At 32.8% G+C, this 25,764-nt stretch overlaps 1 protein-coding gene and 1 long non-coding RNA gene across 5 annotated transcripts; one reads left to right on the forward strand and one right to left on the reverse strand.

The window, feature by feature from the left end:
- Nucleotides 1-420: 420 nt before the first annotated feature.
- On the reverse strand, nucleotides 421-2,350 carry LOC134255768 (uncharacterized). Of its 2 annotated transcripts, none has more exons than XR_009989622.1 (3): nucleotides 2,278-2,350; nucleotides 1,759-1,957; nucleotides 421-615 (listed from the first exon to the last, which is right to left on the reverse strand). It is a non-coding gene; the product is annotated as an uncharacterized LOC134255768 (long non-coding RNA). The 2 variants fall into 2 exon arrangements; XR_009989623.1 differs by having other exon boundaries at nucleotides 1,759-1,963; nucleotides 2,278-2,317.
- Nucleotides 2,351-2,434: 84 nt separating this feature from the next.
- On the forward strand, nucleotides 2,435-25,169 carry LOC134255767 (coiled-coil domain-containing protein 150-like). Of its 3 annotated transcripts, XM_062738286.1 has the most exons (22): nucleotides 2,435-2,489; nucleotides 3,346-3,989; nucleotides 4,574-4,759; nucleotides 5,781-5,910; nucleotides 6,178-6,314; nucleotides 9,554-9,661; nucleotides 11,124-11,233; nucleotides 12,222-12,399; nucleotides 12,616-12,777; nucleotides 13,381-13,572; nucleotides 13,813-14,004; nucleotides 14,754-14,923; nucleotides 16,263-16,389; nucleotides 16,583-16,777; nucleotides 18,209-18,439; nucleotides 19,823-19,867; nucleotides 21,606-21,692; nucleotides 22,532-22,611; nucleotides 22,852-22,960; nucleotides 23,169-23,201; nucleotides 24,243-24,389; nucleotides 24,533-25,169. In XM_062738286.1, exons 2-22 carry the CDS (start codon nucleotides 3,456-3,458, stop codon nucleotides 24,578-24,580), a joined length of 3,201 nt encoding a protein of 1,066 aa, XP_062594270.1. In that variant the 5' UTR covers nucleotides 2,435-2,489; nucleotides 3,346-3,455; the 3' UTR covers nucleotides 24,581-25,169. The 3 variants fall into 3 exon arrangements, with proteins under 3 accessions (XP_062594270.1, XP_062594271.1, XP_062594272.1); XM_062738287.1 differs by lacking the exon at nucleotides 23,169-23,201; XM_062738288.1 differs by lacking the exon at nucleotides 19,823-19,867.
- Nucleotides 25,170-25,764: the final 595 nt, after the last annotated feature.

The raw sequence follows: 25,764 nt of genomic DNA on the forward strand, positions 1-25,764 counted from the left end.
CATAATTTGAATTTGTGGGGGCTAATGTTCATTGGTGAGCAAAATTTTCATTGGTTTGTGGAGAGGCAGGAGATGTTGTATAATTTTGTGGGTATGATTAACTTCTATTCAGAAATAAGATATTGATATCGACTGAATCAGTGCAGTGAAGAAATAACTGTTTATGGGGATGTAAATTCATTGATAAGAGTGACCCAGAAAATCCATGAACATTAATTGGTTCCCCAGATACATTGATGATTCCACTGAATATACATGTATAAGTATGAAGGGTGTGTATATTATACAAGGATGAAGTCATCTTGTAAATTTTAAATTGACTAATTTCAATCTTTAGTTAGTACATTAAAAATTTACAACATGACATTTAATTTCAGCATTCTGTTTTTTTTTTTTAATAACTTAAGGTTGATGCTGGAAAAAGTTTAAGTATTTATTTTTAAAAAAATTGAACTAATTCAAACAGCAATGAAAATTTTAAAAATAAAAATATACAATAAAAATACTTCTTTTTTTATGTTTTAAAAAATATATTCATGAAATTGATGTATTAGATTGTATTTGTGCTGTATTAGGTTGATTTTGGCTTTGGACGAAAATCACTGGTATTCTTGCCTAGAAGAACAAGAAAAATGTGTCAATGTCTTTAATATATATTTTGTATCTTTTGCAAACATACATAAGATAAAAGTTTTATTCATTCCTTTTCACAAAAAATGCAAAGTCTGGTGTACTATATTGACATAAGTCTTAAGTAGAATTTTAACATTTGCATAAATTATTGATTTCTTGTTTTGTTTTTTTTGTTAAAAAAAAAAATAATAATAATAGTCAAACACGTTGCCAACTCTGCATAAATTGTGAAAATCTCCATACAACATATACATGAGCATATTAATAAAATATTACAAATTTAATTTTAAACACAACTTGCAGGCACATAAATTTAAAAGATGTATTTTTAATTATTCTCATCTATAAGGTTAGATTAAATAGTCGTCAAGATGTGATCTAAATGATGAGCTTAAAATCTTTAAAGATTTATACTGTAGGTTTATATAGTAATCAATTTCACTTGTAAGAAGGCACAACATAACAAATATTCTTCTCAAGCAAAGGAAAGGGTAAATTATCAGACGCGGATCCAGAAATTTTTTCCAGGGGGGGTCCACCCCAGCCAAAAAAAAATCCAACCCCAGAAATTCCTTGACAAGCAAAAAAAAAGAAAAAACAAAACCTTAACTCGCCCAGACGTCAAAAACCTATTTCGTTGGGGGGGGGGGGGGGGGGGGGTTAGTGGTGACTTCTGTTGCCTCAAATCTTTCACTTTTCGGGGGGGGGGGGGGAGGGGTTAGTGGTGACTTCTGTTGCCTCAAATCTTTCACTTTTCATACCCTTTTTCACACATATTCGCGTTTACCAGGGGGGTCAACGTTTTCCAGGGGGGGGGTCCATGGTAACTTTTTTTCTTTTAGTATATACATTTTTTAACCTGCCAAATTCTAGGGGGGCTCCTGACCCCCCGACCCCCCCCCTCTAGATCCGCGCATGAATTATATATAGGGATCATTAGAATGATGTTATTTTTGAGGGACAAAACTGTTAACCATCCTATTGTTAAGGATGTGATCAAACCCCTGATTCCTACAGATTTGTACTGAAACATGTACAGACAGACAGGCGGACACTACGCTGTGATCCCAGTATACCCCCTACAATTATGGTGTAGGTGTAGGGTGAAGTACTTAATTAACGTACATGTGCCAGTCAGGACCCGTGTAACAATAAATGACATCATCAACACCATCACGATGGATCCAACCAGTAAAGTGTATGGCAGTTCTTCGAGCGCCTCCATGTCAACCGGTCTTTAATTCCTGTATTGTCAAGTTGCGCAATACCAAGTGTACATGATCTTTAATAAATTGTTTTTCCGTACCAGTTAGCCGGGGAAATACTATAGCTGAAAGCAAAGTTCGAAATGCTTATCATAATAAGATAGGCCTTTAATTTTATAATCAGACTGCTTCTCGAAAATAAACACGATAAACAATAAAACATCCACCAACACATAGTGATTGTATGAAGTGAAAGTAGACAATTATTTCCCACTTGGCAGTTATTTACTGGGCAAATGATTACTCAATGTGCTTGATCGATATCAAATGATAGGCCATAAAAAATCAATGTTATTGCCATTACAAATTGTTAGTCTTTATCTGTTTAAATTACAAAACATGATTTGACAATGAACAACAAGTCTACTCTACTGTCTACCTTGACAGGTGCTTGAATCCGGAAATTTTTAGGTTTCTCGTTTTCTACTTCACGATCACAAACATTAGAGCGCTTGGCAATGACTGAACTCATTATGACAAACGCTTTAAAGATATTGAATAAATCGGCATCTGTGACCAATGAAATTGTTTGTATACAAATATGGCGTCCACAGAGTGCTCTTTTTCAAATGTGGACATTCATAGGCTCTGGTAATGTTGTTTAATGTACTCAAGAAACTGTTTAAATGTAGAAATTCTTTTCTAAAAGCCAAGAAATGGATATTTTTAATTGTTTCTACTTTATATTTTCTTGCTAAGGTATACAATTTTTTGTCTCCAAAATCCACTGAGGTGTGAATGTTTATCGATGCGGATTTGCACCTACAACCAGTGTAGTTAAACCCCTAAGTTATGTATTTAGATTGTAATACAGTCATATTTGTGCATTAATAACAAGAAGCTGGTAATATTTATTTTTGATTATCTTAAAAGGTTTTCTATTTGCATTTCAATTTCCATACAAGTTTGGACATGTCAGTTAGCAGTAATTACAAATCGGTTGTTTTTTAATTTTTATCAGTGAAATATGCTTATGTTGATTTTTCTATGTGTAACTCACAGCGTATTTTATGTGTTTTATGGAGTATACTATAGTAGCAATGCTTCTCTTTGAGAAGTTTGTACACCTTATTCATCTTATAACGACATATAGCTCAAAAGTCAACAACTCATGTTATTAAAGGCCCTACAGTATGTTTGCTATACACACAAAGAGGTTTAACTCTATCGCTCAGTCACATTGTATAAGGAAAATATCACTGTCTTGTGCGCTATCTTAAATCTGTAAATCAATGAAGCTGTCAATAACTTGTATCCAAGCTTTTATTTGTTCAGGCATAAGTTGCAAGAATTCTAAACCATTATGGGATCACTGTGGTGAATGGAGATTTAAATGTACCTATAATGTCAGTGTCTAACATAATTAGGAATTTTATCATTGCCTTGTCTTTAAATGTGTGAAGCATGCTGAAAAGCACTGATAAAATCTAATATCATTGATTCACAGGTCAGTTTTAATATATTTAAATGGGACTGATTTGAATCTCGCATCTCAACAATGAAGAACTGTATACAGGTTCAGACAACAAATTAACAAAGTGGAGTGTTTAGATTGAAATGTCACGAGCTGTTATTCCACCAATGTCAATATCAATGGAGGGGACTTCATCACAACAGACTCTTGATGTGTTGGAGAAACGTTTGGAGGTAGCAGAGCAAGATACACAGGACTTAATTGAAAAATTAGGCACCATGGGATTTGGCAAAAATATTCGTCCTGCAGAGAGGGATGTGATAGATCAAAGAGAGGTTATTTCCCCTTACCAAGCTCAAATTGTGGATGTAGATATACTGAAGGATAATTATGAAACCCTTGTTTCAAGAGTGTGTAAAACAGAAAGTGTAATTCAGACACTGAAACTGAATATGATAAATTTACATGGTGACAGAGATTTAAAAATGAAAAATTCAGATGACCAAGAACAAAAATATGATATGCTGAAAGAGACATATGAACAAGAACTTGGAAAATTAAGACGAAAACTTGACCAGGTGACTGATGACTTAAAAACAGAGCATGAGGCCAGACTAAAGTCAAAAGAGGAAATAAGGTTACTTAAAACAGAGCTGGAAAATGCAACAGTTTCAAAAGTAAGAAATTCATGCTTTAAAAGTGGATATTTTTTCATGATTCAGATTAAAAACTACTACATATGGGGTTTATTTCTATTGATACCAAAATATTATTGAAATGCTTGAACAAAAGCATTGGTACATGTACAGGGAATATTAAGCAAAATTTTTCTCATCATGTGTAAGCTTTAGTGATCCCCATCATCATATGTGATCATGCAAACATTTCCACCTTTACAATGTTTACTATATTGTTACCTTAAAAATTGCAAAATCCTTTATTGGCATTGCAGATGAAACAAATGATATACAATTGTAATTATATACCTGGTGCTTTATTGACATTATTTTGCAAAGAATTATTTGACACTAAATTTTTTTCCTGATGTATAAATTTTCATGCAGTTTAATAGTTAATATTAATTGGAAGATTTCTAGTATTTTGCTAAAATTGCTATAATATCTGTACCTGTCTTCCTTATATTTTTCTTGTCACTTGCTAAATCTAAACTAAGATTCTCATCAAGACATCCAAACTATCATTGATCATATGATAGTTTTAGTGTCTTTTGACCTCTGAGTATTTATATCCCTTCTCACAGGAAACCATTAGTGCAGCAACTGATGAGTTGTCATCCCAGAAGTCTAAGTTTCAGAAGCGTATTAATGACATTCGTGAAGAACTTGAACGTGAAAAAAGTCTGCGACACAGTTTAGAAGAATCTCATAACACATTACTGGCCAGGATAAGAGAAATGGAATCGATAGTTGAATCAGAAAGAAAAGAGGTTTGTGCATTTCCTTAAACAGTAGAACAAACTTGTGTAGTATGAACACGGATATGGCAAATTCACGGATATGGCGAAGTTATCTTGGATCCCCAGCTTTAAAAATTAAATACGGCTATAGCAAAGTAATTCCATAGGTCCCAGTGACTTCGTTATAACTGAGTTTTACTGTATTAATGCAGTATAGTACAGTGTATGGGCATTTCATAGGAGAAATCTTTATAGTTTAGATTAGTTTGGTGACATAATATTTTTTATGTATTTCAATTTCTTTATAGAATTTTTTAAATATCAAGTTTCAAATGAATTTCTTCTTACTGTGCTTTATACATAGACATGACAGGTGTAAATTCTTGTAAATTCCTACCACAAATACTGAATGATAAGACATAAATAAATGTCAAGGATCACACATTTTTTTTTCTGTAACTGGACAGCTCAGGTTCAGTTGATAAGACATGCATTTGGATTACAGGTAAATAAAAAACAATAATCTGTGACAAAGTAGGTCAATAAAGGAATTCCCTATTTGTTGACAGTGTCCATTCATTTTTTACTGGTAGAGGAACAAAATTAAGTCCTCTGCCATCACCAAGTTATAATAGCAAGACTATGCTATCTTTAACATCTGTGACACAATGAAAAAAAAGATAAGAAAAACTTTCGTTGTGTTAATAAATATGTATATATATTTGTGTACATGGAAGTTTCAACTGATGAGTATCCAGGATGTGTCACTTCAAAGAAATGGGTTTATCTGTAAATTAATATACGGGTGTGTTCCTGAGATTTCAGAAAATGTCCTTGAAGGAGGTACACTTAAATGAATTGAATTTTTGTATTTGCAAGTATTTTATGTAAAGAAATGTTCAAACTCAAAAAGTGCTTAAAAAGGAAATGTCATTCTTGCATACCAGGTAATTGATATATGATGAGGGCAGTATTCATATCTATCATTATTTCTGTATGTGAAATTGGGATATTTTAAGATATAAGGCCTAACTATTTTTGTTTGTTTTAGGTACAGACTTTATCAAATGACTGTTCCCATTTGAGGAATGATGCCGTTAAAGTTAGAGAGGAGCTAAGGCAGGAAAAGTCACAGAGGGAATTATACGAATCACAATTTAAACAGACAAGTCATGAAAATGGTACAGAAAAATTTAGACTGCAGATTTATCAGCCTGCATATTTATCTGATTTACCATTAATTTATTTTCATGCAAAATGCATACTTGAACTTCATTTTCAAAAAATTCTGAATTCTATGCTAAATTTATTTCATGGCATACCATAAAACACTTTTATATATGAAGATTTTTCGTTTATATTTTTAAAGTACTAATATTTATGTTTCTCTAAAGATCATTTAACTCAAAGATAATGTCATAAAATTTTATGCAATTTGTTTTTGATAGAAATACTCAGGAAGGACTACGAATCGGCTGAATCTGACAGGAAGTTGTTAATTACGGAGATGCAGAGGCTGCGAACTCAGTACGAGGATCTGATTAAACAGCTGGAACAAACGCAGGTCATAGTGGACCAACAGAAGGTAGGGCCCTCTAACACATTCCTGATGTATCAATATCAGTCTAGTCTGATCTCCGAGTATTAAATTTAATAGGAAATAAATACCAGTATTCAACAATTATAGACTGTTCACTGACATTGATTCACAAGTCTCAAATTTATATGGAAAATTAAGAAAAAAATATATCTCTTTTATGGTAGGATTCTTCTCTGGTTTCTGACTAGATGGAATATTCAAAGTACATTTATTGATATGTCATATATTTAGATGTAAGAGATTTAAAAGACCATATTTTTCTTTCCTCGTCACAATTATACAAATTTGAATAGAAATGGTAAACTGCGTTGAAAACTAGCAGGGACTATATTTTTGGTGGAATGGTGGTGTATGAAAATATCTTCTTTTCTGCCTCTCAAAATTATCTTAGAACATTGAATTTAGTTATAATTTTTAGGCAATCAAAGACTAGACAAAATTTTCAAATGTAAGTTAAATTAATAATAAGGGACTAAAGTTTCAAATATATCAAATAGATAAAATTTTTCACACATACTAGAACTATATTGGCTTTAAATGCTTCAAATCAAAGTACAGATTTGAGCCAAAAATCCAAAAAAAGTGTTATTTCTCTCTTAGTAAACGATCAAAACTTTTAGTTTTTGTATCATTTTGTACCTTTATGTGACAACTTTACTATATGCAAAAAGTGGAAAAAGTTAAATATAGGAAGCATATAAAAATAACTAATAAATCCTGAAAATTTAAGGAAAGTAGAGGAAATTCGGATTAGCAAATATCCATTTTATTTAAATTATCCATGTCAATTTGGTAATATCATCTTATAGGCCCTATATGGTAATATCTTTTTAGGCAAAAAAAAAAAAACATTCATTCTTTTGAATTACATGTAGGGATCGATTGATTGGAAACAGCATACTTGCCAACTCACCCGATTTCGTCGGTTCACACCCGATTTTTCAACCCGTAACCCGATTATTTTTTATGACCCGGCGGGTCATGCTTATCACCCGATTTTTGGCGAACAACCCGAAAATCTCCCGATTTCCGGATTTGGTTCGTAAATTAGGTTGCACTTTTAACTTCCAGTTACAACCCAAGCTTAGATCTACGTAAACAATGCCGATGGATTAATTATCTGTGCAGGTGTAAACAATTAACTGGGTGTTGTTTTGACAAATCAATGTTTGAAGTCAATTAAAATGGCTTCCGATAGAACTAGATCGTTATCAGGGCCAGCAGGAACAAATTGAACCAAACACATGTCTCTGATTGAACCACAGGGGCATCTTATCCACTCTGTTCTCTACTTCACATATAAAAATACACAAGGGAAGAATCGAAAGTAGCACACGAATTTAAAAATAAGTCCAAAAAAAACTTACTTGAGAAAAGTTACACAAATCCTGAAATGAACTAGCGCAAATGATGTCCTAGTACTTATCCAGGCTAAAATATTCCAAATATATCCATCGAAAATAGATTTTATCCAACGAAAATCCCAGCTTTCTGCACAGTGTGAAACTCTTCGCCCAAGAAAAGATAACTCACTCGGATAACAATAGGGTAGTACCAGAGGCCTTCAGATTGCACTCGGAAGGCCTCGGGTACTACCCTATAGTCATCCGAGTGAGTTATCTTTTCTTGGGCGAGTGTGCTACTTTCGATTCTTCCCTTGTGTATTTTTATATGTGAAGTAGAGAACAGAGTGGATAAGATGCCCCTGTGATTGAACCAAGAAAAAGAGAAACGATATTTATGTGCATATCAAGGAATCTTTGGAAAAAAAACTTTCATTCTAGATAAAATAAAGTGATCAAAGACAGTGTAGGCCTAACTTCAAATTTAAATCATGTTGCAGTTGTTAATTAATTAAGAGAGAGGAAAAATAACTTCAAAACTGAAATTGGTATACTTTCAAATTTAGCAGAAACTGAAAAGGCTTTTAAAAAAAAAAAATGCACATTTACTTCAGTTCAATACTGAAATATAAAACCTTCAATTTTCATTTTTAACATGTAAGTTAAAGCAAATTATGTATGAATTTTTTGTCATAGTAAATTAAATCCTTTTTCAATAAAAGAATTCTCAATACACAAATACTTTGTACATATGTATAAAATTTAATCATGGTAAAAATGTCGTGAATGTCATTACGCGTTATGACCAGATTTTTTACTTTGCAAATCTGGTCATGACCAGATTTTTACATGCTGGAGGTTGGCAAGTATGAAACAGTAATTTTTTATTCTTAATGTCCAGGAAAAAGGTAATGACCATGACCTGACCTTGCCTCTAATATTAAATGGTCAAATGTAATCTCACTGATACCATCACTTAGTGATATAGTGATATTGTCCTCTTGATTCTGTGAAAATTTCATTAATTTTTAAATACAAGAAATGTGAGAAGAATCCTACCTTAATATGATGTCCTTATTTTATGAAATTTTACAATGTATGATACATGATGAATCACCCTCATGATGGGTGTTACTTAAATTCTTACTCTGTAGGCTACAGTTGATAATGTTAATATGTTACACAGGAAATGCTTCTGATAGACAAAATCACATTAGCCAATCAGTTTACTCGTTTAAAGGTAAGCCTGTGAAGGGCATTATGGGATACTATTATGACTAAGAGTTATGGGATAAGGAAAACATCTAACATACAGTATATTACAGTTTGAGTGTTCTAAAACAGTTATATGTATAATAAAATATAACACGGCCATTATTGTGAAGTAAGGCCAAATGAAAATATACTCTTGTTTCCTGTCCCCTGACCAAAAAAATTAGGGTAGGTAGGTAGGGAAAAAATTTTATTTTCAAAACTCAATGAATGCAGAACATATATCATGTAATAACACGAAAATAATATGTTAACAGTTTACAGAGCAATTTTGTTAATAAAGATTTAAAAAGTAAAGGTATCCTGTACACTTGTGATGTATTAGTTCTGTAAATATTGTTGGTCAACTTTAGTATTTTCGGAAAATAGCTACCCAAAAAATTAAAATGTAATAAAACTTTTAGGGTCGGAGGGTAAAATGTAGGGTAGGTAGGGTGACAGGAAACAAGAGTATTTTTTATTTTGGCCTAACATGAATTACATGTATGTTGTCAAACTGTTAACCACAAAGATAACAGAAAAATAGAACATAACTAAGGCTTACTACTAGTATGTTAATACATAGGTATATATTTGTATAGTGCTAACAGTAGATTTTGTTTGTATCAGTCCAATAACACCAAGTTAGAACAGGAGAATGAACATCTAAACAAAATCCTTAGTTCTGCATCAGAAGAGAAGGAGAGGATGAAATCCATGCATGACAGAGAGCTGGAGGTAAGGCTGATATCTTCTGATATCTATATCATTATAAAGCTAATAGCTAAAATAGAGCCGATATCTGCTGATATCTATATCATTATAAGGCTAATATAAGTCTACAATTAGGCTGATATTTGTATCATTATAAGGCTAATGGCTACAATAAGGCTGATATCTGCTGAAATCTATATCATTATAAGGCTAATATCTAGAGTAAAGTGGATATCTTCTGATATCTGTATCATTATAAGGGTATAATGAGGCTGATATCTTGTGATTTCTAAATCATTATAAGACTATAATCTACAGTAAAGCTGAAATCTGATGATATCTATATCATTATAAAGCTAATAGGTACAACAGAGCTGTATATCTATATCATTATAAGGCTAATATAAGTCTACAATTAGGCTGATTTCTGTATCATTATAAGGCTAATAGCTATAATAAGACTGATATCTTCTGATGTCTAAATCATTATAAGGCTAAAATCTATAGTAAAGCTGAAATCTTTTGATATCTGTATAATTATTATGCTAATATATCTACAGTGTATATCATTTTGTGGCTGATATCTATAATAAAGGGTATATATCATATAAGATGAATATCATCATTAGGCTGATGTCTTTCAGTATTATCAAAAGCCGAATCAATATATGAACATGTAAATTATATTATTGCACAGTTTTTAAGGTGCCAAGTTAGCACCTTCTTTCATCATGTGATATGACAAACACTTGTATTGCTGAAAATAACAAATATACCTGTATTATGACTATATAACAGCAGCGCTAGTACAGCGGGGGAGATGGATTCTTTAACATAGTGCTATTTGATTTTATGTCAGTTGATGTGTGCCTTTGACATAGTTCAGGTTATTGAGTGTTGGTTAAGGCTTGGTATAGGGTGGAGGATTCTACAGCACTGTCTAGAATCTGTAGATATTAATGATTTGTTACATACTGATATTCTATTTCTATTTTCGTTCATAAATAAACTGTTACTCTATATCCTGTCATCACTTGAATCTTTTTCTCTTCACATCAGTGATGTTAACTTGAAATACACTGAATCTTTGTAATATTTTGTATACATATACATGTATATCATGGATAACTTAACATTTTCACTACTTGTAAATATTTCATTCAATAATCATTGTAAGTAATTCTAATTATTAAATACACATATATTACAGGGAAAGGTTTTCTAATGATGTTAGAACTTGTAGCCAATCCCTTCATATTAATTATACAATAAAATATATTTTTAAAAAACACTGAGTCTGAGTGTCTGATTGATCTCAATCAATGTGTAATCTCTGTATTCTAAATACTGCCACAATGCTTCCTATTATATCTTGTTAAAGCAATGTAAAACTATTATATTTTTATTTAAAAGAATTATGAGAATGGAATATATGTACTGGACTTTTCCCCTTCTTAATACATTTAATCATATTTGTGTAAAATAGGCTGAAAAAAAGAGAGTGAATGAAAAACAAAAATTTGAGGAAGACGCTTTGCAGAGTAAACTACGTGTCCAGGAGCTGTCTTCACAAAATGAAACCCTCAAGAAGAAATTGTAAGTTTGATAGTTAAAATATTTAAAATATCTGTTGAATATGGATAATGATTACATCCATTTTCTAGTTTAACAAGGCTGATTCTAATTATTTCTGCCCTAAGGATTTTGATAATTTTTTCATAATTAATTTTTACTCTTATATTTATTGTTTTAAGATTAAAAAATCGATTGTTCACCACCCCGATTTTCTAGGGGGGCCATCTCAAAAGTTGTCAGATTTGACTATTGGACCCTATGGGAATTTGTTAAAAAGCGTCAAATTATCACATTTTTCCATATTTTTTGTATTCCTGCCCTAGGGATTTCTTTTTCATTCAAAGTATATGAAAGTTATTGTAAAAAGTCACCAAATTGTGAAATTTCAAAAAACTTCACCATCTACGTTGGTCTAGGAATTAATTATAAAGTTTATTTTTTTCAAAGCCCAATACCTCTAAAATTGCCATATTACGGTATAAATAAATATCAGTGCAGATGAATTATCGGCGCATATTATTTTTTGGTAAAAATAGCAATGTTTAGATTGCAAGTAAGTTTCTTTGGATGATCTGTCATCAGTTTTTAGGTTAAATTCCATGGACGTCTTGAACATACAAGCGAGTCATGCGTCGTTCTTCAGCGTCATGCATTGCTTACAAAATCCGAAAATGGTGACGTCGGTAGGGCCATTTCAGCGTGTTTTCCTAATTATTGTCTAAAAATCACATTTTCAGACCAGTAGGAGTTACAAATAATGTTAATTTTGTATTTAAATAAAAATTATTTGGAAAAGGTGTAATTTCACACAAATTTCTGTATGAAATTAAAAAGCTGCGCAAAGTCGTGCGCACTCGAATTAGACTCGGCCTCGTTAAGTATGAGCTTTGATATGTTCTACTGTTTTGTATGGCAATATTCTTCTTATACATACAACATACTTATAAATTATGTATTTATACACATATTAATAGACAGGTTATGGATAAGATTGCCTTCGTTTTCTCAGAGCTCATTTGGAGAAAGAGTTGCAGAGTTTGAACAAGAAGTATGTGGCGAAGGATGAAGAATACAGCCAGGCATCAGAAGGGCTGGAGAAGGAACTGAGTACACTTAAACACAAATACACAATTCTCAACAAAGAAAAACTCAAACTGACCAAAGATAAGGAAAACCTGCTGGAAGAGGTAGGTGTAGATAGAGCCATCTTCTGTGTTCCTGATATATTTTGTATTTTATGAGGAGAGAAGATTTGATCAATTTAACAAAAATTGCATGTATAAATATCTGGTGAACTGTTATATGAAAAAAATACTTGTTTGTATGTATTGATTACTTGTGCACAAAAGTATAACAAATCTGAGCTTCATGAGGCCTATTAATTTAACGTTAATGTCGTTTAGGTAAGTCAGACTGTGGACTCCATGCAAGAGGAGCGTAACAAGCTGACCAATGAGATCCACCAGCTGAAGTCGGAGCTGGAGACCCAGACCAAGCGGCGGAACGCCCTGGAACAGGAGAACGCCACACTGCTAGAGAGGGTCTCACAGTTCGACCAACAGAGGGTATCGCTTATTGTCTTATTGTGTTAGGAGAAAATACAGTAACTGTGCTCCCCTTCGAAGAAGGCAGAGCATATTGCTTTGCTGCTGTCGGTCATTCTGTCGGTCCACCAAGTTTCAGTTCATTTTCTTCACAGCCGTTGCACATAGTGCCACATACTGAAATGAAATTTGGTATACAGATTTATCATAAGAATATCTAGGTTAAGTTTTCTTTTGGGTACAATTGAGCCATTTTTGACAGAGTTATGCCCCTTGGACTCAGAAAAATTCCAATAATTTACTGTTTCATTCATTTTATTTGCGGTGGCCGCACATACTGAGATGGAATTTTTTATACAGATTTATCATGAGAATATCAAGGTCAAGTTTTGTTTGTACAATGAAACCATTTTTGACAGAGTTATGCCCCTTGGACCTAGAAAAATTCCAATTATTTGGGGGAGGGGGGCAAAAGTGTTTTACAAACATTTCTTGTTTTATATGTGATTGATATGTCATGCTGTAAGAAATATTTATTCTTAAACTTAAGATGTTTTAAATAAAGAATAAAGCTTTCATTGAAGACTTGAAATTTGAGTAAATTGTTATCTGTTTGATTTCCAGGACTCTCAAAATCGAGTGGAGAATGTGATGAAGGAGATGATGGAGCAGAAAAATAAACTGGCATACGAGAACGGGCGTCTCCAGACAGAGGTTCAGGAATTACGGGGTCAAGTGGACATCCTCAAAACCTCCAGCACGGACTCAGAGCATCTCAGAGCGAAAAACAGCAGTCTACAGTCTCGATATGATTATGTATGTATTCATTACGGTCATAAGTTTGAGAACATTTAAGACGTAGCAGTTGTGTGATAATCTTTAATCTATAAAACACTTATTTTCCATGATATGTGATTTATGAGCATTTAAACAAAACAAAAAAATTAGAGCAGTGTCCTGTTTGTAAAGAAATTTTGTCACCTTCTTATTCTGAATAAAATGTTTTAAAGCTGGAAAATCATTAACTGAAGGGATATAATTTTTACATTATTTCAGGCTCAGAAGGAAATAAGTGATTTGAAGATTAATGTTCAGAGATTAGAGAATCAGTTACGTACCTCACAAGGCTCCGTGGAAACCAGGGAGAGGGATTACACGTTTGCTGTAACAACCCGTGACGAGGCACTAAGGGAGAAAACTCAGCTGATAGAAAAACTTAAAGAGGCAGAAGAAAGGGAAAAGAAAAAGGTAGATAATCAGAAAGTTATGAATTACGATGAAACATAACATTTAAAGATTTGAAACTTACAGGTATTTTGCACAAATATATGAGAATAATTTTAAAAGATGTAAAAAATTAGAGATGGCCATGAAATTTTATGGAACATACATGTACAAGTACTTTGGGGATTACAGTATGGTATAATAAAGGATTTTAAAAAGAATGTCTTCTTTATTTGAAAAAAAAAATCATTACAATGTTCAATTCTTCAATGTAGATGTAGATGCTTTCTCTGTTATGTAGAAGATTTTCAGTACTTAGTATATGAATTTGTTACTACAGACTACAGTGACAGAATCGGAGGTTTGATGTGAAATGTTGATGTTATCAATCCATGTTGTTTTTGTGTAGAGATCAGCTGACGAAGAGCTGATTCCACTAGTTCTTACTGAATGGCTTTCCTAACCTCATAACATCATAAACAGCATTTAACATACATGTATTTAGAAGTGTCTTTGATCCTTATCTCATATTAAACACATCATATATACTGTATAATAGTGGTAAGGAAATTAATGCGGGTGGAGGGGATAGTGTTGTTAAAGTTTCTGATTTTATCAAGGAAGCTCAGAGAATTATGAAAAGTATCGTTAAATTAAAATTCTATGGCATTCATTATTCTGCATCATTCTTTTTTACATTTCATGGAAGAAAGTCATCACCATCAGTGATAAATGATAAATATGGAGTTGTAGACTTGCCTTTATGTTTACAGGTGGGCAGTCTTCAGAAGAACTTGGACGATGCTAAGGCAGTCAATAAGGAGGTAGCGTCCACTTTGGAGGCAGTCATGTCCTCCCACTCCCAGCTACAGTCCGTGGTGGAGGGGCTCCAGAAGGACCTCGGGAAAAAGGACTCCCAGATAGCAATGCTCAAGTCAGAAAAGTAAGTAGGAATCTAACATAGCAATGCTCAAGTCAGAAAAGTAGGTCAAAGGACTCCCAAATAGCAATGCTCAAGTCAGAAAAGTAAGTAGGAATCTAACATAGCAATGCTCAAGTCAGAAAAGTAGGTCAAAGGACTCCCAAATAGCAATGCTCAAGTCAGAAAAGTAAGTAGGAATCTAACATAGCAATGCTCAAGTCAGAAAAGTAGGTCAAAGGACTCCCAAATAGCAATGCTCAAGTCAGAAAAGTAGGTCAAAAGACTCTCATAGTAATGCTCAAATCAGAAATGTAGGTTAAAGGTCTCTCAAATAGCAATGTTCAAGTCAGAAAAGTAGGTCAAAGGACTCCAAAATTGCAATGCTCAAGTCAGAAAAGTAGGTCAAAGGACACTAACATAGCAATGCTCAAGTCAGAAAAGTAGGTCAAAGGACTCCAATGCTCAAGTCAGAAAAGTAAGTCAAAGGACCCCCAAAAAGCAATGTTCAAGCCAGAAAACTAGTTCAAATGACTCCAAAATAGCTTGCTCAAGTAAGGAAAACAAGTCAAAGGACTGCCAATTGAGCAAATAACTGATGCTTAAATCAGAACAGTAGGTCTTTTTTTTTTAAACGAGAGTTGAAAGCTGGTTTAAGATCCATGCTTACTCAAAAAAAGAAAAATGTATGTCCTTAGGGTAGAAATTAACAGATTTAATTAGATATATTTTAGATTTTAATAAAAGCTAATAATCCTTTTTGATTTATCTTTACATGAAATGTGTTTAAATTCCAGTTATGAAATGTGAGTAAATGTTAAAGAACACAGAATTTTTGTGTGCAGTTTTACACATCATCAATATTCATTCATCTGTTTTACATAGTTTTTAAACTGACCAATATTCAATGCATCTTGCATATGTCATAACATCATAAATCACTGTAAAAGAATTTTTACATTATGATAATTGTGTGTATTATAATTACCATATTATAAAGTTGATTTGAACTGCTGTGACATGATGTTCATATTTATTTCATATTTATTGTAACATTACAAAAGAGTTTTGTTTTTTTTTTAATTGTTTTGTCCATGTCCATCACATTCACTCCTCATACAATTGAACAGCAAATACATTTGATCAGAAGTATTCATATATTCACAGATTAAGAATACTATATTTATCATACTTTTTCAATATTTCTGTGACAGGAAACTAAATCATTTTAATCCCATTAAAAAATGCAAAAAAAAAAAAAAAATCTATCACAGATCTATAGAACCTAAAGCAGCAAAGAGATGCCAGATTTTACAAGCAACAGAAACAAATTGGTACAAATAATTGTTTGTATTTTAAACAGAAACAAAGAGCAGGAGGAGTGGAAGCAGGAAATGAGGAAGTTTGAGGACAGAATGGAGGCCCTCCGAGGGGACCTGAAAAAAGAAAAAGATAAATCACAGAAGAAGAATCTCAGGGACATAGCCGAGGTGAGGCTCCAAAGGGGAATTTCTTAAAAGTATTTTTAATATCTTATCAAGCAGGGAGACTACTCAGTAAAACCATCTAATAGATAATTTTTATACAAGGGATACTAAATTTAAGAAATTTTAATTCTTCTCATGCATGATGATTTGTTTTGATTGATGTATGTTATTTTAAAATTCTCTAATTAACACACAGATAAAGAAACAAAATGACAACCTGCAGACTCGTAACATGGAGCTGGTGAAAGCGAACACAGAACTACGACACAAACACTCGGAGACCGAGACTCTGATACAAAACCTGAAGGACAAGGTGTCAGAACAGAAGAAGAGGATCGAGTATCTGAACCGGTCAAAGAAAGACATGGAGGATAGCTCCGACAGATTAAAGGTAAGGAACATCTCAGATGCTTAGCAATTGCACCGAGTTTAAAGTCTCGGAATTCAAAAAATTCCCTTTTAAAGAGTGTGAAATGTTATTGTACCGGTAATATTTTGAATTTAAGTTAAGGCTGTTCAAAGTTAATTCTACGTTTAACGTCACATCTAAAGTTCAAAACCTACGAGGGAGGGAGGAAAAAAATAAACAAACAAAATTTTCAAACAATTGTGAATTTATTCAAATTAACCTATTCAGTACATTAAAAACATTACAATTAAGTAATAAGAGCATTTAATTGATATGACACCTAAGATTAATTTCCCTAGCAGAGTATTTCCTTAGTATGTAAATCAGTTTGAGTCCTATTGTTAGCAAACAATGTGGTCTGAGACTGAATATGCAGGAAAGTGGCTTTTAACTAGGCCTCAGTTGTCCTTTGGATTTATATTGCCACACATCCATGGTACCCTGGAGGCAAATGCTTCTTCTTGTGGGAAAAGTTGATCAATATCTACAATTAAATTTACTGATGACAATATTTAAAACTGTTCATGTTGAAACATCCTCAAATTGAATTATGTCGTATTTTATCTTAGTACTAGATCTACTAGCATTAAGTTTTGAAAGTGTGAATACTAATATTTGGACCATACTGATAGCTGACAGATTATCTTTAATACCTTGATTGAATTTCACACAAAAGACAGGATTCTTCACGTCTTGGAATACCCCAACCACTTTCCTTACTCTCCTTCACTTGAAAGGCCCTATCTTCGGTAAGCTTCTCCCTGCTCAAATGGTTATGACAAGTATTATCTTTTTCCGAAAATTGTAGCTATTTGTAGGTACATGAATTATGAAGAAATCAATTACTTTACTCATTACTGTTCCTTTCGATTTTTACAGAAATATTTTTAATATGAAACATATTGGTAAGATTTAAATGATGCTTTTCACTGTATATAAATCTGGGTTTTTGACACAATAGAATCACGAACTGAGAGTCTGTCACTGTCAGTCTGTACATGTGATTCGAAGACTGACTTTAGAAAAAATCAACAAACTAGACTTTGTCATTAACTTCAATCATAAAATCATCTATTTTTTACTTACATTTATGGTCCCAAACTCTTTAATTCACTAGTTTTCTTTAATAAGACACCGCCTTCACTGCGGCTTTCAAAGCACATTTTCTGTCACTACGGGAAGCAGAATTCAGTCGCTAATTGAAGAACCAAAACCGGAATGGACGTACGGAATTCCGAATTGTTTGTTTTTTTCAAAGACGAATTTCTCATAAACCTACGCGCGCGGGTGACGTTAAACATAGTTTTAATTTTAAACAGCCACTTTTGATAAGTGCAATTAATTTCTAAAGACTCTGTAACATTAGAAGGATGCAGTGATGAGTATAATTTGTATTGTGATGTTAATTTACAGCAAATGAGAGAAGAAATGGAGGAATTGGAGAAGCTTAGAGACGAGTACATCCACAGAAACGCGGAACAGGGCGAGATGATAAACATGTTCATGACTCAGATCAGCTCACTCCAGGAGGAGCTTAAACAGCTCGCTCAAGCTCAGCTCAGAACGAACGACCTGGTCAAGCAAAGAGATGAAGCAATAGAAAAGGAAAGAATGCTCAAAGACGAACTCAGGAAAAAGTACAAGGTTAGGGATATTGTGTTTTAGGTCAGCATTTTTTTATTTTTAGGTTTACGAACATCAGAATGAAAAAGTCCCGTAGGAGGAGGAAATAAAAAAAAAATAAAAATTTTTTTTTGGATACATTATCGACTTTTCTACATTAATTTTTGCTTCTTTTTTTATGCTCTCCTAACAGGCTCCTTGCCACTGGACACATAAGGGTTACAAAGGGGAAAATAGAACCTTTAATTGTTTATTTCATCATCTACCAGTTGGGGTCAGTGATATAGATGATAAATCTTGTGATGTTGTTCAAAATACAGATAAAAAAAACAACAGTTTTTTAAAACTCTTTCAATATATATGTATCTTCATATTTTTAATATGTACATGTATTAGGTGAATGTGTTGAAATTGTTCTTTATATACTTGAGACCTAAAATAATAATTCCTTTCTTAAAACAGACAGGGAGTATTGGAGAGTAAGATGGAATTTTTTTTTCAATTTGAATTAAGTGTAAAATAATTTTCCTGGCTACCACAAACGATACTACATGCCTGTATATATTTGTAATTTGTATCTACTTGTTTTTAAATAGTTGAAATATTTTGTTTCTTTGGGCAAAATTATTGTTTATTTCTTCCTCAAATGGACTTAATCTCTCGCATAGTTTTATTCAGTACATCTGATGCATAAGCGACCATCTTCTGAAGAATGATGCTGAGACTGAAAGCTATAACAGATACTTAAACAATGTCTTCGACAAAAGCTATCATGGGCAGTTTTAAACCTGTGGGAGGAAAATAATTTACAGACTGTGAGACAGATGACAGATACTTTTGAATACAGATACAAAATTATCTCACCAACATGTCATTCTGCAACAAAGTTGTCAGCACTTTATTTGTTCTCTGAATGAGTGAAACGTTTTGAATGGCACTCCTATCGATAAATATTTACATTTAACCAAGGTTTAGTGCTGCTATGGACTTGACAAATCTACCTTCGTTACCGCCATCATGCATTTTAAAACCGGAAGTACGAGTTCGTAAATTTGAAATCTCGATCCCGACTCAAATTTGACATCGGAAAGAAAAAAATCTGATTTTCTCAATTTTATTTTTTTTCTGAAAATTCAAAAACTTGAGCGGCGGGTTTGTAAACCTAAAAATAAAAAAATGCTGGCCTTAATGACATTTTAAATGAAGACTTTGACACATTTTCTGACATTTTTTGCTTCATCACTGAACCTGATGTGAAAAGGTCTGCAAAGTTTAGACAAAAAATAATCAGAAATACATGTAATTGATGACAGAAACAATTAATAGCAGAAGTAGATTATGTATAAATCCAAAACTGATAACAATAAGCAGTCTTGAAATGTGAAATGTAATGTATTTGGACAGAGTTCTTCAGAAACAGAAAATGGAAGACACAAACACAAATCTAAGGTAGGTGTATCAGAAATCCCCAGATTGTGGAAGCCATTGTAGAATGGTGCATGTGTGCTTATATAATGAATTGTTCACCCACAAAGAATATCCAGTAATATCAGAATCTATCATTTTGCACTCTGACCTTCAGTATGATAAACAAAGGAATTTAGTAAACTTTTCACTTCTTGAATAATATTTAACTATATAGCACTTACATTTAGCTAGTTAAGAAAGGAATAGTGTAGTTAAAAGATGGTATTTATATAGATCAACATTGATTTATTTTTACCAAGACATTTGCATCATACCAACAAACTGCTATCATGTTTGTTACTTTATTTTGTAATTAAATTTTCTGTTCTGCACCTCATTAAAGTGTAATTTAAGCTTTGTATTATTTTGCCTGAAATGAATTTTGAATTATTTTTATTAGTTTTATCAGCTTTTATCACAGAATAGTAGTGGTGTATCATGTGATTTGTATGATAAATTTCAATAGATTCATGTGTGTGAAAGTCAATCAGTATATCGGGTCTCAATAACTTAGTGGTTAAAGTGCTGGCACGGTATGCCAGCGGGGGGTTCGAGTCCCAGTTAAAGACTTGATTTCTCACCACCTGTGACATAAATGATGTGATCAGTTGGACTGTCACAGCCTACACTGTTTTTAAGAAGTGGAGAATTAGGATCAGTGATGCATTTCAGAACATGGCTTATGTTTAATCTATATTGTTTTTCAAAGAAAGTTATGACAAAGGTCATTATGAATAATCTTAAAATAGTTTTAAAGTATTGTATGCATTCAAGTGCCATGCATTGTTATTTGTACTGACAGTTTCAGAATTAGATTCCAGTCTTTGATCAAGTATTCATAATTGTTGCTAACTCATGTATTTCCAAAATTAAGAAATTCAAAAAAAAAATCTTCAGCTACGAATGTTGGGTTTATAACAAATATTTTCCACTGTGTATACAATACAAAGATACAATCACTTATGAATTCTTGAAATAGAAATCTTGAAATGTTGTACATGTAGGACATTTTTGCACGAAAAAGTCTGAAATATACTAGGGCTGGGTATTGGGCAGAAATTTCGTATTGCGATATATTGCGATATTTTTAACTGTATTGCGATATGTATTGCAATATTTTCAACGAAAATAAAATGGCATTTTCTGAATAAATTTACTTTAATTTACACGCAGAATGTACATAACTATGTTAAGTAGCCAAAAGAAAAAAATCTTGTTAAATTTTTCAAAGTAATGCTCTGAAATACAACCATAAAACAGCTTCTGTCTTACTGTTTGGCTTAATAACAAGCCTTTCTTACATTTATTTTTATATTTAATGATAAAATTCCTTAGTCTAAGCATTTTGCCGATATATCGATATTACAAAAACGTATTGCAATACGATATTTTTTGTCATTGTATTGCAATATACCGAAATATCGATATTTTTGCCCAGCCCTAAAATATACTGTGACTTTAATTTTCCCTTGTCAGTTTGAAACAAATACAAAATAAGGGCCAATGGAGATGTAACATATTTTGGAGTAACATTGAAGATGGATTGCTGATTTTATTTTCTATAACTGATGTTATGTGTGCTGTGTCTAATCAATAGGAAGATATCACTGTATATTTGGAAATAAACCCTTAACTTTTAACGTTGCTTAGATATGGGGGGAACTTTTCAATTACATTTTATAGGCTCTCTAACCTATGTGAAAAAATAATTATGTTTCAGGAATCCAAGAGACACCAAGATGAAGTGGAGAAAATGAGGAGAGAGACAGAGGAAAGACTTCGCCGAGCTCAGAACGAGTCTATGGAGGTTAGTTAATGAAGGCAAACTATGGTCACTGTTTTCTATGGAGGTCATTAAATGAAGGCAAACTAGGGTCACTGTTTTTCTGGTAAATGACCATCTTTTGTCAATTTTTCACATACTTGAAAGAGTGTTTGGTTAGTGGCTTCCATTTTGCAAATTTTTTGTCAAACTTCATGGATATATTTCATATTGTGAGATGCAATAAATGAAAGTCACATCCAAGGTCAAAGTCAAGGCAGATGACTTACTTTTTTGAACATTAAGGTGTGAATGGCGTAACATGTTAGTGGAATGTTTTTTCATTTATCCCCCCAGTGTGATTAGGGACAGTTCCCAGATCAAAGGGAAACTTAGGTGGCTGTTTAAGTGTGGTATATGTACTCCTTTAAGCACAGTGCCTTCCATGTGGATGTGTATGATTAAAAGTAAACATCTGTATTTAAGGTTCATTATTCCTCTGCTCACTGTAATATACATGTAGCTTTGATTTTCTAGAAGAAATATGATTTGAGGGTAACAAAATGTCAGCATGTTAAGCAGGGCAAAATTTGACAGGAATGGTCTGTTATCTTGTTTATTTTACAGAAGAATAATTGTACAAAGTCGAGTAATTTAATCCAGTGGAGTTATTTCTCTTATCACAGAGTCAGTGAACCTAAACTCAAATGTCAATGTATGATCACATTGAGAGGACAAAGTTAGTGTCAAGTGTATCTTCATAACTTATCTTTTCTTAAAGAGAATAGCATCAGATCTGAACATCCTTTGAAAGGAGACATTTGTTTTATATGTTTATGAAGAAATAAACATGTATTTTACACTAACTCTACATGTATTAACAGGTGTCTGGACACCTACAGGACGCACATGAATGGTTCAAAACAAAGTTTGATCTACTGCAGCAGGAAATTCTAGACTCTAGGTAAAGAACAAGACCCACTGAGGCATGTTGTGAATGTACCTCTCAAATAATAGTCAAATATTGAAATACATGTGTATTTATAAATTTGTATTGAAATCCCTTTGTTTATATACATGTACCACCACCTTTTTGGGGAAACATATTCTGCTCTTAGCCAAAACTGTAATATTATACTAAGGGCACCATGCAAAATTTTATTTTCTTGTAACAGCATTATCTTGTTAAATTTGGCTATTGTAGGAAAACCCAGAATGTGTTGGAAAATGAAAATCAGGCCCAGAAAAAGCAGCTGGAGGTAGAAAGGTGGAAGGCCCACGCAGCCGCGGAGAAGGCGAGAGACATGATAAAGGTAACTTAGTTACAGTAAACAGTAACCATAACAACATATCACAAAGCAGTGTCTTGTCATGAATGTATTAATTCACTTTAACACCATCTACTTATGTGAAGAACTGAGTATTTTAAAAAGAGTATTATAAATATACATGTACATGGAAATGAATTAATATTTATTTACTTTTCTTATACTTATTTTTGTATCTTTCATTTACATGAAGGCATATCAGGGTGAAAAGAAGCCGAGAAATGGGGTACAATATTAGTGACAGTTTTAGCTTTTAGCACCTGCTACTAACATGGCACTCAGCTTACTTTTATTTTCCAGTGCAAACCGAGGATATATCAAACCTTTAAGATACACTCTTTATTAACAATATTCACACCCGTGCAACAAAAACTTACCTGAGTTTAACAATTAATTTATAGAAAGGTATCTTCATGGATACATTTATGATACTTCTATAAAGTTACATGTAAATAAAGTGCTACATGCTCTAGTCTTGTTTAATTATGCTTTCGTAAAGTGAAGTGCACTGGGAGAAATTTATAATACCCACCCCTATAGTAACAGCCCACCCCCAGCCCCCCAAAAAATCTCTAAAGCAATATTACCTCTTGGTTGAATTTTGCAAAATGTCGTGCAAATACATTTACTATAAGAATGAAGTATATACATAAGAAAGAAGAAGTAAACTGGGTTTTCTGTTCTAATCTAAATGCACCACAGTTTAAGTTAATTGTCACAATTAATTTACAATTTGCCCTACCACCTTTCATACTGTTAAAAGAAATGGTGATTTGTGTGACCTCTTCATTAGAAATTCAAGTTTGTCCTTGGTACTTGGGTACTAACTAACTTTTTAAATGTGGTGGTTTTAAATGAAAGAATTCTGAAGACAGAAATAAGAGAAATACTACTCTGAATATGCAATGGAAGAAATGCTAGATTTTATGACTGATGAGAGTTTTTAAAAATTTGAGCTTTGCAATACTGTAAATCACATTTTATTCACAATTACTTTATTTTTGTCTAATTACATAAGACACTGTGCTCAAGTAATTATCATTCTTGCATATATTTATATTCCTAAATATAATACAAATGTATAAGCAGTACCACAAGTTGTGAAAAATTTGTCTCACTACTAAAGATTAAAAGTCCATCTCAGGAAAAGAAGTACATGTCGCAAAAATTTTAGTGATCTACAGTAACTTGTGGATATGAATTTCTTTACTCATAAAGCTGGAGTTTTGTGTTGATCTTGAGGGGTTTTTTTTCCTTTATATCACAGACAAGCAGACAGACAATCAGTCAGTTAGCTAACTATGCAGAGATTGCTGACACTGACACAAAACATCAGCTACTGAAGCTTCAGGCAGAGCTGGAACAGGAGAGAGACCATGCTAAGTACCTGGAGATGAAGCACCAGAAATACAAGGTACACAACTCACAACTAAATCATACATGTACATGTAGCTCAGAACAAATTTCCTTTCCTGGTGGTAATAAACCTAGTTTGTAAAGCTTAAATTAAGATGTTGTTTGTGCACTGCGATTTAATTTTTTTCTGTCTGTATGTAGGAAGCCAGTGCACGTCAGTTGGAACACCTCCTAAAAGAATTCCATTAGCATTTTGAATCATGTAAAAGCCATCAGAATTGCTTCCACAGAAATCTACAAAACCCAGCACTGGAAAAAGTGCAAACCCAGAGCTAAGGCCAGTAGACGCAACCAGTAAATGGTTCCACATCAAAAAAGAGACAAGAGACAACTGGTCTTATCTCCAGAAAAAGCTTAAGTTTCAGGAATTTGCCAAAACTAGGGAATTCATCAATTACTGCCCTTATATTGTTTTTGTGATTACCGTTGTGTGACTCCATATAACTGCCATTGTCTTTTCCTTTCTAGTCTAGTATACTTGCATGTTACAGTGTATGTTACGACGTGAATCATCAGGAAACATTCCAAATCACCGAACTGGTGATGTTATTGTGCTGGTGTATAACTGTGATATCTATATGTGCAGCAATATTTATTTTCTTAATATTTATGTATTCTGCATTTTGTGCCGATTTACCAGTTTTATTTGAATTTAAACATTATTAAATTATTCAGATATATGGTAATGGTTTACCTGAGTTCATTTATAAATTTTGAATCATGAAATTATAAAAATATCAAGATATTTTCTTTTATAGCAAGTACAAGATATCAGTAACATGAATTCTTTACGTTTAATATGATGCATCTAACCATTCTGCATTTCCTGTTATCAAAAACTATAAACAAATAAATTATATTTACTTGAAATCTGTTGTTGATCGAGATTACCAATTGAAAGTAAACTACAGTTACTGGGAGCGAGTTCACAATATTGTATTCCCATCAGCAATTTGATCAAGTGCTAATCAACAGTTTTCTGATAGAGACCTTAATGTTGCCAAGATGACCTTGGTTCAGTTGTTCCAAGGGAAGCAGAAATTATTCAAAAACTTCTACAAGAGAAAAACACTTGCTGTGGACTAGAAATGAAAGACTTCAAAGAGTGCTACATCTGTTTCATATTTCAATGTTTTACTGACTATAGATGATAAGCCAACAGCTAAATTGCATGTCAAATGAGATGACTTCAGCTTTTCCATTATTATATAGTAATATCTCATTATCACTTGCATATGGTGTTTACATCTCCCGTCTTATTCCACACTTGAGAGCGTGAACTGAGAAAGATAAAATTTTAAATCAAGGCAGGCTACTGACAAATAAGTTGATGCTGTAAGGACAATGTCCTTAAAAGTCAGCATTTTGAAAAA

The sequence above is a fragment of the Saccostrea cucullata genome, unplaced genomic scaffold, assembly GCF_032062105.1.
Source record: "Saccostrea cucullata isolate Sc308-1 unplaced genomic scaffold, CSIRO_AGI_Scuc_v1 ctg5, whole genome shotgun sequence".
Classification (NCBI taxonomy): domain Eukaryota; kingdom Metazoa; phylum Mollusca; class Bivalvia; order Ostreida; family Ostreidae; genus Saccostrea; species Saccostrea cuccullata.